Source organism: Epinephelus lanceolatus, chromosome 18 (assembly GCF_041903045.1).
Source record: "Epinephelus lanceolatus isolate andai-2023 chromosome 18, ASM4190304v1, whole genome shotgun sequence".
NCBI lineage: Eukaryota > Metazoa > Chordata > Actinopteri > Perciformes > Serranidae > Epinephelus > Epinephelus lanceolatus.
The window spans coordinates 37468046-37483299 of NC_135751.1; the positions used below are offsets into that span (position 1 = coordinate 37468046).

The 15254-nt window shown below is 42.0% G+C and overlaps 2 protein-coding genes across 2 annotated transcripts; both read left to right on the forward strand.

Annotated features, from left to right (window-relative positions):
- The first annotated feature begins 428 nt into the window (after window positions 1-428).
- Window positions 429-6117, forward strand: LOC117268194 (uncharacterized). Its single transcript, XM_033644425.2, has 4 exons — window positions 429-1466; window positions 1623-1691; window positions 3291-3583; window positions 5092-6117. Exons 1-4 carry the CDS (start codon window positions 1241-1243, stop codon window positions 5971-5973), a joined length of 1470 nt encoding a protein of 489 aa, XP_033500316.2. The 5' UTR covers window positions 429-1240; the 3' UTR covers window positions 5974-6117.
- Window positions 6118-7255: 1138 nt separating this feature from the next.
- On the forward strand, window positions 7256-13529 carry LOC117268014 (GTPase IMAP family member 9-like). Its single transcript, XM_033644129.2, has 3 exons — window positions 7256-7777; window positions 8162-8349; window positions 11645-13529. The coding sequence occupies exons 2-3, from the start codon at window positions 8280-8282 to the stop codon at window positions 12637-12639; spliced, it is 1065 nt and encodes a 354-aa protein (XP_033500020.1). The 5' UTR covers window positions 7256-7777; window positions 8162-8279; the 3' UTR covers window positions 12640-13529.
- Window positions 13530-15254: the final 1725 nt, after the last annotated feature.

Sequence of the window (15254 nt, forward strand, 5' to 3'; positions counted from 1 at the left end):
CCAGTGTAGCAATACAGCGCTGACCTCTGCAGCCGAGGAGGGCTTACCTTTGGTGGGGTGTATTTCCTGGAGTTTCACGCTGTTGTGCTGTCGGTCGTAATAGCCAAGGTGTTTCAGACTGAAGGTTTGAGGATGTGTTTTTTGAAGTGTAAAGTATTTTAGTTTGGCTTCCTGCAGCGACAGTGTTCTTGTCAACTTTCCTCCCGGCAAAACCAATGTAATGGAAATATTTCCATACGTTTAGGTTGGTTTTTCCAGCTAGCTTGGTGCTTTATGATGTGCAGGCACAACACAACAATTATTAAAATGAATCCACTGATGTGATTGTTGTATTTCAAGTCAGTAATGATGTGATTTAAAAAAAAAAGTAACGTAAGGAATTGTTTGGTTTTGGAGTAACTGTAATATTATTACTGAAATTTCATTAGTAATTAGTTACCTTTTCCAGTAACGAGTAGTCTAATATTATTACTGTAATGCATTACTGCCCAACGCTGCTCAAAAGAGACTCAAAGTTGCCACAAAAAAATGCAAACTAACTGCGGAGAGACAAAACAACTACAAAAATAATTCAAAGAGACACAAAACAATTTAAACAGACACCAAATTACCTAAAAGAAACACAAAACACAAACAAATGCTTTATGGCTGCAAAAAGATTCAAAAAAGGAGGTAAAACTACAGAGTCTGTGTGTCTCCTGTGTGGTGGGGTGGTGGGGCCTTTTGCACGTCTGTGCCCAGGTGCCCACTGTCTCATAATCCGCCCCTGCTGCTGAGACAGACACAAAATAATAATATTTCCTGTTAAAAACACAGACTGGTTCCTCCTTTAAAGGAATAATAACATGATGGATATTAGACGCTGTTAATCTCTTATTGAAGCCTCATTGTTACCATGTACTGTATGTGCGGTCAGGTGACGTCACTGACACAGTTGCCAGCAGCAAATCTGTGCTGAGAGCTGCGCAGCCGCGCTGCGCATCCGTCGGCTGAGGTGGACAGTGAGCGCAGCCATTTCTCTGCCCCTCATGAAAAACATCCAGGGGGGGAGTGACGTTTGTCCATCACGCACATAACTACCCCGACGTGCGGGAGTCATGACGTGGGCAGCACATACCGAGGCTCAACTCATCACCGACTGAGATCCGCGCGTTCCAAACTTTCTCCCAATCCAACGCCTGCGCAGACAAACCGGGCTCTGTCTCCTCCATTAGGCTCATGCTGTGCCTCTGTGTCAGCCATGGAGGGGAATGTGCACGGAGACTGCAGCGACGTGGCGGTGATGCACGTGAAAACTGAGGCGGTCGATGAGAATCCATCTGCGCTGGTTTTGGGCAGTCAGGAGTCGCCTGCGCCCTGCGGAGATACCGCATGCAGAGGAAGAGGAGGAGGAGGAGGAGGAGGAGGAGGAGGGGATCAGACTGCAGAGGAGCTGGCTGACACGACAACTACTCCTGTGCTGCTGTGTGAGTGCAGACATCAGCTCGTTTATCTCTCAATCACCTTTTTCTTTATTGTGCAAAATAAATTAAGATTAAAAATTTCAAATAATCTTTTAACATCTTTTTTAAAATTCTTCATCATGATGACATGAATGTGTCTATTATGTGTGTCACCATCAGATCCAGTGAGCACAGACCGCTTCTTCACCACAGCAGGGGATGGAAAGACTTACCTGAAGATAGCTCCAGGTGAGTTCATCAGTGTGTGAGAGGGGGTCATACTTTTACTGCTGTGATTGTTGTCGGTGTGACTTCTGTCATCACAGTGATTTAAAACACACACTCTAGAGCATGCACACACCTGTACAGGAGAGGAACACTCACACACATGACCTTTGATGTGTTAACATGCCTGTTAATGCTGACAGACTTCAAAAAAACAAAAATACCATACCTGGCTAAAATTTATACAAATATATATATAAAGAGATTTTTTCTTAATTAATCTCACCCTCTCCTGGTTTATGGCTGTTTTCAGAACCCAAAATGTTCTGTATCGGAGTTCCAAATATAATGTTGATAATAAAAATGATGCATTTCCATCGTATGTCATGTTAAAGCATTCCATATCTCCATAACATTAAATATCCAAAATCATTTAAGGTATTTTCTGGGACTCTTGAGCCCCGTTTCCACCAAACAAACAACATTTTCTTAACAAAGAGATTGTGTTGCCGTGAGTCTCTCTCCATTGAATATTTAAAAAGAGCTGGTTTGTGCATGTAGTCCTTCTCAGGTTGGGAGAAAACACGTGGATTTGGGAGGCATGCTTTCTACAAAAATTCCCGAAATGACACCATTTATCATCAGAAACTGTAAAAACATAAATTATCTTTGGATTTTCAAATTTGCGACCGTCCTTGAACACATCACGTGCGACAAATATCAAATTATATTTCGTCTAAATAACTTGTATGACTCATTTAAAATTTGGTGCACCAACTAACCACCAGAGTCTTTTTTCAACTCCAGGATTTCATCTTTTTGACACTGACAGGCTCAGATTGTTATTTTTAGTGTTTGGCAACATGATGGAAAGGATCCCCACAGAGATAGAGCTTTTCACTGAAGAGTAAGATCCTTTTAGTTTAACCAGAAACACCCCGAAATCATCATCAAACCCACCAGACTCCATTTAAATACTTTCTTTTAAGTCAACAGAAACAAAAAATAAAACTCACAAAAGCCATCTTGGTTCATCTTTCCACTGCTCCAACAATCACCAACTCTGGTTTGGTTGAAACCCTTAATTCACCCAGTTGGATACGGAAAACATGCTGCCTCTATACACACTAAAATTACTGTTTATTTACATGGAGTCTGGTGGGTCTGGTGATAGAAATTTGGGGGCTGTTCCTGGTTAAACAAAAAGGATCTTACTCTTTCACAAAAAGGTCTATCTCTGTAGGGATCCTTTCCATAATGTTAGACACTTGGAGTAACAATCTGAGCCTGTCAGTGACAAAAACAAGCACTTTGATTGGACGTAAATGAAACATGCCCCAAGTGGTTACATTGCAGCCTGTTTCGCCGCTGCTGGCTGAAGCCCTCTCATTCAATACTGGACCAGTTTAAAAAGCTGTTGTTCCCATTACTCACTAAGACAAAAGAACATGGGAAAATAGAATCCAGGTTGGAAAATGCTGAACTTACCCTTTCGCTCATAATGAAAAGCTGGTCGAGTAAACACATTTTCAGGGTTTTAAAATATATCTCCCACACACATTTACATATGAAGCAACCCCACAGTTTGAAAAGGAAATCTAAATCACCTGTGTCCTCTCTCAGCTTCAGCGATGCCACCTGCTCCTTCAGAGAAGACGCTTCCCTCCGGCTCTGATTTCTCCTCCAAAGCCGTTTTGTGTCTGATAGAGGCGGTCGGGCGCCGCTGGGGCCTCTACGAGACTCGAGAACGCTCACAGCTCTTTCAGAGCGTCCAGGAGGAGATGGCCTCCAAGGGGCACGTGCTTCCTGTCGAAAAGATACGCCGCAAGTGGAACAACCTCATTGTCACATACAAGAGGGTTAAAGACCGCAGCCGGGAGACGGGGCACGCCAAAACATCCTGGGAGTTCTTCGATGTAAGTGTTTCCTTTCAGCACTCTATTTCCTCACAGGGAAAATTTCCCCCAAGGTTGGATCAAATATTAAAATGTCTTTAAAAAATCATCAGACACTTCTTATAGTTTATAAATAATTTTGGGGCTAATTTGGACTTGCAGTTGGCTCAGGAAATGGAACTGGATCAGGTCTGAGTTCTGACCTAGAAACAAGGTACCAACACCAAACAAGCGCAAGCTAAAGTTTCATACTGAAAGTTAATATTAATCAGAAGACACATCCCACTGGCTGACAATTACTTTCTACTTCAGGGTCTCCATCCCATTTGGCAAAGTCCCTTGAATGTTCTCGCATGGTCTGCCCGTCTATACGCCGTATACAGTATACAGAGTCTTTACAGTTCTAGAAACGTGAATATGTCTCTCAGCTTTGCCAGGCACATTCCACCTCAACAACCTGGCCACCAGAAGAAAACGTTGGCATTGTATTTTTCTGCAAACCACAGATATGTTACATTTGTACATCTTATCAATGTTTCCAAAGTGACGTAGTTCTGATTGCATTGTCATCAGGAGGTGGAGGGAATAATGGATGGTTTGAGACCTAGGCGAGACGGCTGCCAAGCTGCAGACCAATGTTCAAGACCAACAAACAACAAAACGGTTGTGTTTTAGCAACCCATTGCGGCATTTCCAGAGGCGATTGTGCCACCAAATATGGGCATTTTAAACCAAAACATGATCCTTATCTACCCATAACTAAAGATCAATTGTAGACACCCCTTGCCCCTTCCACTTAGCCCTACCCCTTTGTTCTACCCACACATACCCCTTCATTTTGCATGTTCATGTCTAGGGGTAGAGTGTTCAGAGTCCTGTTGGACTAGAGGAGTAGGGCGAAGTGTTGGGGCTACATGGCCCTGCAAGCAGAGGTGTTTCAGAGGCACACTTTAAACTGAGGGTTACAAGAATTCATTGGCAATATGGCGTCACAAGCAACAAAAAAATCCACATAAATGTTAATTTTTTTGTTAGTACAGATTTAAAAATTCTGACGACCTGCGTATTGTCTTAGTGTAACGTTGTTTCAATGTATTGCGGTCCTTTTCTTCATAACAAACATTACCAAAAAAAACAGCTAGTATGCCGATGTCTTGGTAGATAACTGGCTAGCTAGCTGTCGTCCCAGTGAATTAAACAGTGTTCACAGCTCCACCTTTTAGTACCAGATCTGTGTGCTAGGTACCCCAACAGAGGGGGGACCAAACATGGGGACGGTACCGAACGATTCCATTGGTACCATCCACAACTTTTCACAATGGAAACTGAAAAATAAATGTGTCCTGAACTGAACCGGACTGCCTGGTGGATACAAGGCTCATAGTGCTGTGGTAAGAACGATAGTCTCTGCGTCTAACAAGCTCGCAGGGCAGAGTATACTCTTACAAAATCAAAACCTGATCTCCTGATCTGATCACAAATAACTTGAGTTGTTTATTTCCTCTCTCCATCTCTTTATGTCTCTATAGTTGATGGACGCCACACTCTGTGACACTGTTGGCACTCAGATCGTCAGCAACAAAAGAAACAAAGGTGGCAACACTGTTTCCACGCTGCCCGGTCCTTTGGCAAAGATCGCTGCAAAACCACAGGTTCCGCAGCCCACCACCATCATCCGCCCGAATGGGGACTTTACTTCGACTGGTGGTGTGGACTCAGCGGGTCAGGGAGCCATCAGCAGTCAAATCATCAGTAGCGTTGCTGCCATTACCTCAGTGACTACAGCCACCATTAGCCCAACAAATGCTCCAGAGCTCAAGCCCCTGATCGTCCTCAACAGTGACATTGTTACAACCAGCATTCATCCAGCCACCATTGTGCCATCTCCATCTTTTATCTCCTCGCCTTGTTTTACAGAGACAGCTTCTACTTCCCCTTCCCTTGGCTCCATTAGCAACGCAGAGCTCAACGCGTCACGCTACATAGGCCGTAAAGCTCAATCATTCCCATCAGGCGTCATACCCTTCCGGCTCAGCAGTGCGCCACTTAGCAACAATCAGAATCTCCTCGGCCTCTCCTCCTCTTTCCCCCATACTTCCTCCTGTCTCACTTCTTCTATCACCACCTCCTTACCTGCAGCAACCATGTCAGGAACTGAGGGCCAGAACCAGAAAGGAAATGAGGAGCAAACAAGCACAACTTTGTTCCAGGAGATTCTGAAGCGACAGGAGGAGCAGGCCTACCTGGACCGAGTGGCTCGCCGCAGGGTGGAAGCCAGAGAGAAGAGGCGCGAGAGGAGGGAGGTGCGGATGGCAGAGTCCCTCGGCAGGATAGCCACAGCACTGGAGCTGCTCTCCTCCAAACAGGACACAGTCATTGCCCTCCTGCAGAGACTGGCTGATCGGAAGTGATGAAGGGTGAAAGCAGGGACTCTGTAATTCTGAGACCACACATATGAAAACTTCTTAACACTCCTACCATGCAATTACCCAGAGTTCCATAATGCTACTGAAAAGGGTTTTACTCTCCTGATTTTGATGTAAATAAAATTCTAAAAAATCATGTAAGCTGCTCACTTTTCTAAAGGTAAGTTTGGTATTTTTAAACCTGGAACAACCATTTATTAAACTGGTCCAGGTCTGGGCGAGAGTGCTTCAGCTGGCAGCCGCAAAACCGGCTGCAATGTAACCACTCGGGGCATATTTGCACCATCAATTGACTTCCACTAAAAGCGCTTGTTTTTGCCTATTACAGGCTCGGATTGTTAGTCCAGGTGTCTGACAACTTATGGAAAGGATCCCGACAGAGATAGACTTTTCTGTCAAAGAGTAAGATCATTTTTCTTTAATCAGAAACAGCCCCAAAATGGCCAGCACCAGTTCAACCAGACTCCATTTAAAAAAAAACAGTAATTTTAGCATGTACAGAGGCAGCATATTTTCATTTCTAACTGGGTGAATTAAGGGCTTATTTCAACCAAACCAGAGTTAATGATTATTGGAACTGTGGAAAGACAAACCAAAATGTTTTTGTGAGTTTTATTTTGTTTCTGTTGACTTTGAATAAAGTGTATGTTTTACGATGATAGAATTATAGCATTTTTACATGGAGTCTGGTGGCTTTGGTAGTTGCTATTTTGGGGCTGTTTCTGGTTAAACAAAAAGGATCTTACTCTTTAACAAAAAGGTCTGTCTCTGTAGGGATCCTTTGCATAAGTTGTCAGACACCTATGATTATAACCTGAGCCTGTCAGTGGCAAAAACAAGCATTTGTAGTGGACATAAATTGACAGTGCGCGGCTCAGACCAGGGTCCGGCAACAACACAGCTGTGCTCCATTGACTCTAATGCAGTGGTGTCAGATTTCCTTCATTTTCAGGCTGGTTTTGTGGATTTGGAGCCAAATGTTGTGCCTGGGACACGTTGTGTATTAATGATACTTGTTACCTGGAGAGGTTGGAAAAAGATATACGTTTCTTCCCTGTTCCAAAACCAAAATCAGACCCTGAAAAGTGTAGGTTTACACTGTGATCTGTAGCCTGTAGTTCGGCTTTAGCTTCTAACTATCTTTGTCTTTTTAACCTGTTGTTGCTGCTGAGTCAGTTTGACATCCTGGATATATTGGCTACACCCTGGCTTAGTGAAAGGTCAGTTGTCACTCAGAGTGCCAATGCAAACTTTGGTTTTATAATAACTGCTATGAAAGGAGGGCATGGTAGTTTGAGAGTACAGTCACTCCCCCAAAGCTCCCAGACAGCGGACCACCTATAATAATATCATAAACATCTCGAGTCATACTTTGTTGTGTGGTTGGTGTCATATGTCATGAATGGTCACAGGACTTTTATTATGGGTCCTTGAAAAGCTAAGGAGAAGTTTTGACTTTCTGTCCATGAAAACCCATGGGAACCCTGGGGTATCATCCTAAATTACATTTTAATACAAAAAGGGAATTTTGTACTTAAAAGTTAAAAACATTAAAGATACCCACTTGATTTGTGTAATACCAACTTGCAAAGCCTCATATTAGCTTCAGTTGAACTCTGTTGAAACAATAAATGTATCCCCATGTGAGTATTGTTTTAAGACAGATGTGAAGGGATGTCCTTCAAGGTGAAAGCTGTGGTCCTGCCTGCTCTAGAAACCGAACCCACTGACTGTGGATCTCCCAAAGGATTTCCTCACATAACTCAATCAGGACGTCTTTGAAATACCGGTAAGTACAATATGTTGCCCACTAGATGGCGCCATTCGTCTATTTCTTTTTGGTCAGCTGACGTTTACAAACTAGTGCAGACACATTGGATTTAAATATTTCCTGTTTTCTTTGGCTGACCCTTCACAAATAATCAAAGGTTGTTTCATGGTCAAACTAACACATGCATGGAGAATACAGCATGTGACTTTCATTGGTTTCCATAAGCTAACTAATACATTTTCACTATGAATGCTCCATAAGTTTTACTGCACATTATGCCAGACCTTTATGCTGACAGTCTTTTTCCAGGAAAACATTTCTCAGATCCTTGAACGTGTAAACTGCTGGGCCAGTGTCCCGCCTTTGTTACTGCATTCTTTCACTTTCCATTTCACTCGGCAGCAGCAGAGAGAAAGCTGAAGAGTGGACTGATCCACACAGAGAAACTTTGTAAGAACTCTGAGACTTCTTAGAAACAGCTCCGTTGCCCAGAAGCTGCTGTAAACACTGACATACAGACATGAAAGTTGGCAGCGCGGGTGAAAACAACCCTAACAACATGCCTGGTGAGAAGGAAGATCAAGGGGAAGGTGATTATGAAAATGTACTCTGAATTCTCTGTTCTCTCGGTCTCTCTCTGTTTTCAGCTGCTCATAAAGACAAATGGTTTGAAATGAACTTTATTTGCATTTATTAACATTTTATGGGGAAAACCCATCACAGGAGTTTATAGTCACATGTCTAATGCTTAAGCAAACTGTTTCCTGTAAGTTGAGCAGGCGCAGGCATGTCTAAAAAAGGAGTAGGTGACAACGTGGGGCTAGTTTAGTTAAGTTTCACTTTGCAGCAAAAAAAAGTTCTAGCACTTTGTTTGCTCTTGTTCTTCTGCTTTTCTTTTTGTGTCTAAAAATGGCTAAGAAAATAATGTCAGTTCTGTATGATCACAGTGAGTGTGCAGTTATTGCATTTTAACCCTGTGATATACACGTGGGACGCTCCTCTGTAAGTGGGTTAACACTGATCCTTTTTAGAATCCTTGTATTTAAGTTTCACATAGAGTTTTTTGAAAGTTTGTAAAGTTTATGCATAATTTTTAATACGTTTTTAAAGGAAATGAGCAATAAACAAACTACTTATTTCTAGATTTGTGGACTTGAGTCACAAACTTAATGACTCAAATCTAAAAAGACCTGCAACTCGATAGAGCTAAACATCAGTGACTCATTACTGAGCTTGAACCTTTTGACTTGAAAATACTTGTTACCTTCCCACAAGCCCAAAGATTTAAAAGTATGCGCCAGGAATCAATTAGTTTCCCTTCATTTCCTGAATCAACTCACATAAAGACTTATCAACCCCAGCAAATTGACACTTATTTCCCTAGACCCACTTATTTCAAACTAATCCGACAGTATCCACTCAAGTTGCAGAGAACAATGAAGAACAAACACTATGTTACTGAGCGCTAGTTGTAAAAACAATAGATACTTTTGCTCACACACAGAAACTACGCAGTGGTCAGTAAAGCGTTGCGGTACACAAAACATGCGAGTTGGAAAGTACAGAGACGTAACAACTTCTAACTTTGACATTTTAAGTTGCACAAAGATTGATAAGCTGAGGCTAATGTTAACACAGTTAGCAAGCTAATGTTTAGCCAGCATCAGCTTAACAGCTAAGAAACTAATCAACAAACTTGTTTTAAGAAATAAATGCAAATTTCAAAAAGCATTCAGGATTTTTTAATTTAATACTGTTATGACATTTGTCGAAGGGCGTGTTTGTTTAGGACTTGAAACTTGACTTCAGTCGACTTGGGACTTTACTTTGGACTTGCAAAATGATGACAGTCTTTGCACTCAGGCCCCAAGTCAAGACTGACAAGTCACAACTCAAGTCTTAAGTCCTAAACTTTGAGTTCCGATTCCTAGTCAAGTCATAACAAGCTCTGCACCAAACATAATGCCATTTTAACATCAGAGTAATAATATATTAAATTAACAGAAATTAAAAATGTTTAGTTTGTCCTCTGAGTTTGAACCAATCCAACGGCATCCACTTAAGTTGCAGAGAACAATGAAGAACTAAGGTTATGTTACGCAGTGCTAGTTGGAAAAAATTATACCACAGATAATTTTGCTTATACAAAAACTATGCAGTGGTCAACAAAGAGTTGCAGTACACAAAACGTGGGAGTTTAAAATGATCATTACAATTGCCAATTAACTTTGACATTTTAAGTTGCACAAAGATTGGTAAGCTGAGGCTAATATTACACAGTTAGCAAGCTAATGTTTAGCTAACATTAGCTTAACTTAACTTAGCTGAGAAAATAATTAAACTTGTGTTAACACATAAATGCAAAATCTAAAAAGCATTCAAGAGTTTTAATTTAATACTGTCATGACATTTGTTGAAGGGCATGTTTGTTTAAGACGCAAAAGTCAGAGTTTAGGACTTTGGACTTGACTTGGGACTTATCAGTTGGCTTGGGACTTTACTTTGGACTTGCAAAATGACATTCTCGGAACCCATCGGCTGTATTCGGCGTCTGACTTCCAGCAGACGGCGATACAGCCTCTGGGGGCAGACCCCCGATTTTTTGGCATTCCGGTTTGATTTGGGCGGAGGAGGCGAATTTCCGTTTCCGACATATAAGTAAATATGCTGAACCATTGCGATGGATTCAGAGTTTGCAGTGACGCCAATTATGTTCCGCCTCGTTAGTTCACCGCACGGACCGTTTAACCTGGCAACAACTGCAGCCAGCTCAAATGTGATTGGTCAATATCACGCGGACTACAAACAGCCTACAACCGGAAACCAGGGCTCTTCCGCTCTTCTTCCGGAGGCAAGATCTCCGGGGTTTGCCTACAGACTCTACATTCACTGAATGTAGAGTCTGTATATAGAGACTAGCAAAAGGATGACAGTCTTTGCACTCAGGCCCCAAGTCAAGGCCCAAGTCAAAACTCACCAGTCCCATCTCAAGTCCAAAGTCCTAAATTTTGGGTCTCAAGTCCTAATTAAGTCATAACACGTTCTTGACCAAATATAATGCCATTTTAACATCAGAGTTATAATATATTAATTTCACAGAAATCATGAATAATTTTTAAAATATATATGTAAACATATTTTTGTTAAAGCAAGTTTGTTAAAAAGTTACTTAGCTGTTAAGCTAATGTTAGCTAAGTATTAGCTTGCTAAATATGTTATCATGAGCCTCATTCTTTGTGCAACTCCAAAGCTGGAAGTTGTTGCGCCTCTCTCTGTAATTTTTGACCCACACATTTTGGATACTAAAGTTAATTTTTTGTTGACCACCGCATTGTTTTGTACACAAACCAAATTATCTTTGGTATCATTTTATCCAGCCAGTGCTCAGTAACTTAACTTCTTTATGGTTCTCTGCTGCACCTCACTTTGTTGCTGTTGGATTGGTTCAAACAAAGTTGATCATCATTTCCGGAATTAAGTGTCGACTTCCATTTTAATGCGAGTTGACTGAGGAAAGGAAAGGAAAATAATTGCCTCGTGGCACAGTTTTTAAATATCATACTTTCCAGTCCTTTTGCTTTGGGGTAGGTATCAAGTATTTTCAAGTCCAAGTCCAAGGGTAGTCATTGGTGTCTTTTTTGAGTTTGTCGAGGATAGTCATCATATTTGTGACTTGAATCTGAATTAAGTCCAGTTCATTAACTCATGTCCACACCTCTGGTATTTGCCTCTAAAATCGAGTATGCGTTAAACTAAAGTGTTCACCATCAAACATACAAAATCGAAGAAAATAAGAGAAATGAGAGCAACAGTGATCAAGGCAAGATCAGCATTTACTTGTGTTTAATTGTTTAGTAAGATGTTTCCTATTTGTTGAATTCACAGAGCCCTTGAGGATCATGCTTCTAGGGAAGAGCGGGGTAGGCAAGAGCTCGAGTGGGAACACCATCCTCGGGCGACAGGCGTTCGTCTCAGACATGAGGCTGGAGAGAGTCACTAAATACTGTGAAAAGGAATGTGGGATCGTTAAGGATGTGCCCGTCTCTATCACTGGGACACTGAGCGATGTGCCCGTTGCTGTGATCGACACACCCGGCTTTTTTGAGACAGACCGCAACAAGGAGGTGATTGTGCGAGATATTCTCAAGTGTGTCAAACTCCTGGAACAAGGACCTCACGTCTTTGTGTTAGTGTACCCCATCGGAAGGATGACTCAGGAAGACCAAGATACCAACAAGCTGATCGAAGCAATGTTTGGCCCGAGAGTGTGGGACTACACCATCGTGCTGTTCACCCATGGCGATCGTTTGGAGGGAAAAACCATAAACGATGTGATCACAAAGAGTGAAGTCAACCTCCGCAACTTCATACGCAAATGCACCGGTGGCTTCCATGTCTTCAACAACAAGGACCTGCAGGACCAGGACCAGGTGACGAGCTTCGTGGCAAAGATCCAGACCCTGATGGCCCTGAATGGAGGGGGTCATTACAAAACGGCCCTGTATCCCAAACCGGAGAGGATGATTAGGGAGAAACAGTTGAGCATCTTGGCGGAGAAAAATAAAGAAATCACCGACAGGGAGGAAAAGCTGCCAAATCGTTTCAAGGATGAAGAGCTGGAGATGGAGAAGAAGAAGCTGTGGAGGAGAGAGGAGGACAAAGCAAGAGAGGCCGCAGAGCATTACATCTCCAACAGCTCCTTAATTCGGGAAATCATCTTCATACTGGTAGCAATAGCAGGGATCTGTTTTATTCGTAACACACCGTCTGTGTGTTTTCTGATAGGAGTTGCAGTTGTTATTTTGATTTTTTTCAGGGAGTCTATTCTTAATCTGTCTATTTCAGGAGAAAACACATGGCTTCGTAAGAAAAATCAGTAAGTGTAGTCTGAGATATTGACACATTGTTAAGCCCGGGTCAGACCAAAGATTTGCAATGAGACAAAACTGTTTTACATCGCAGACAGAAGTTGCAGCGGGGTGAACTGACCGGTCTCAGCTCAGCTCAAGCCGGCTGATGGTGTCACCTGTGACTCAGCTTGTTGAGTCACCAGTCGGCTTGTAGTGAAGTCAGCTGGTCAAGTCAACTTGAAAGCAGACGTTCACTTCTTGTGGCATTTTCTGACACCAGCCTTCTGTCCCCGCTGAGCCCAAGTCCATCTCATTTACATCCCTGCAGCTGTTGGCACGTACAGGCTCATGCTGTTTTCGAAAAGCTTTCGGATACGGATGACACGAAGCAGTGCCATTGGAGATAGTGGAGGCCGTGTAGCATAGTTCAAGCAACGTACGACCGCAGGAGACGGCGAAGGCATTAAAAAAATGGCAGAACAAAATATTTAAGGGCCTTGCAGTCCACCATCATAGAAAACACTGCCTCCATAAAAAGGTACATTAGTATGACCTCCTCCATTGTTGCCTCGTTGCAGACGAGTTCCAACTTGTCTTGGCGTGAATCTTTGGTCTGAACTGAGTTTTAAGAATGACTCATCTACATCCGTATTGCTCAAGTCTATAATGGATGTTCAATTGGTGTAATGGATTTTATTCCAAACAATCCGTTTGATAAAAATGTTTTTGTAATTGCAACAGTTTATAATTCGAAAACAGAAGAGCGTGTTTGTTTTTATAGCTTTCTTACTCGCTTTAATCCACTCGCACATGACGCAACTGTGAAAATAGCAAGAAAAATATATTGTGTATCAAGTGATTCAGTGTTTTCTTATCAATAAATGTCATTAATAAAATAAATGAATTTCTCAAGCAGTTAATCTGTGTATGTTATTATTATTTTGTCGTGTGCATGGGGCCTTCACCGTCAGCTGAACCTCATGTGGTGATGAGTGTGTGCTGCTCAGAGTTTCAGTTTCTTTTCCTCTGTTGAGGGGCAGATGAGGTAAGAACTGCTTTTTTTAATTCTGTCAGCAGTTAGTCTGGTGATTCTGAACCAAGGTGAAGTTGTTTATATAGTTTGATGTAGCCTGCTGCAGTTTTATGAAACAAGTATGCATAGAATTGTGTCTCCCTCTCTAAGCAGGTTTTGATCAGATAGTAGGCCTAGAGCATCTGCTTCTTCAAAAACAAATGAGTCATGTACAGCTTGGCATGAATTAGTCACTCTTTCCCAAATTCAAAAACTAGAGTGCTAAAACTCAAATTTGTGATGTCACAGGGTATAAAGTCTGGAGCTGCTCCATAGACAGTGAATGGTGAGAGATGTTCTAGATGACACTGAGAGCAGCCACGGGATACACCTTAGTTTATGGGGACATTATTAGTTTCAGACCTGAAAACCCTACAACAGAATTAGAGCTCCCTTGGGTAGAAAAAGAAAACAAACATACTGTGGGTCAATAAAAATCAGTGTTCTATTCATTGTCCAGGGCGCAGCTCCGGACTTTATACCCTATGACATCACAAGTTTGAGACTAACTTACCACAGACATGCAGAGGGCTGCGCCACCTGTCCTACATAGTCGCAAGACACATAGATGTTGTAGTTGTTTAGTGTCTCTTTGTGGTTGTTTTGTATCCTGTTGGTCATTTGACTCTCCTTGTAGATGCTTTGGTTCTTTGTTCTCATTTTCAGTCTCCTTGTTGTCACTGAGTCTCTTTGTAGTCATTTTGAGTCTCCTTGTAGTCACTGAGTCTCCTTGTAGTCATTTTGAGTCTCCTTGTAGTCTTTTTGAGTCTCCTTGTAGTCACTGAGTCTCCTTGTAGTCTTTTTGAGTCTCCTTGTTGTCACTGAGTCTCCTTGTAGTCTTTTTGAGTCTCCTTGTAGTCACTGAGTCTCCTTGTAGTCATTTTGAGTCTCCTTGTAGTCTTTTTGAGTCTCCTTGTAGTCACTGAGTCTCCTTGTAGTCATTTTGAGTCTCCTTGTAGTCTTTTTGAGTCTCCTTGTTGTCACTGAGTCTCCTTGTAGTCTTTTTGAGTCTCCTTGTTGTCACTGAGTCTCCTTGTAGTCTTTTTGAGTCTCCTTATAGTCACTTTGAGTCTCCTTGTAGTCATTTTGAGTCTCCTTATAGTCACTTTGAGTCTCCTTGTAGTCACTGAGTCTCCTTGTAGTCTTTTTGAGTCTTCTTGTTGTCACTGAGTCTCCTTGTAGTTACTGAGTCTCCTTGTAGTCTTTTTGAGTCTCCTTGTAGTCACTGAGTCTCTTTGTAGTCATTTTGAATCTCCTTATAGTCACTTTGAGTCTCCTTGTAGTCACTGAGTCTCCTTGTAGTCACTGAGTCTCCTTGTGGTCTTTTTGAGTCTCCTTGTTGTCACTGAGTCTCCTTGTAGTCTTTTTGAGTCTCCTTGTAGTCACTGAGTCTCTTTGTAGTCATTTTGAGTCTCCTTATAGTTACTTTGAGTCTCCTTGTAGTTGCTTTGCATTTCTTTGTAGTCACTGAGTCTCTTTGTAGTCATTTTGAGTCTCCTTGTAGTCATTTTGAGTCTCCTTGTAGTCACTGAGTCTCCTTGTAGTCACTGAGTCTCCTTGTAGTCTTTTGGAG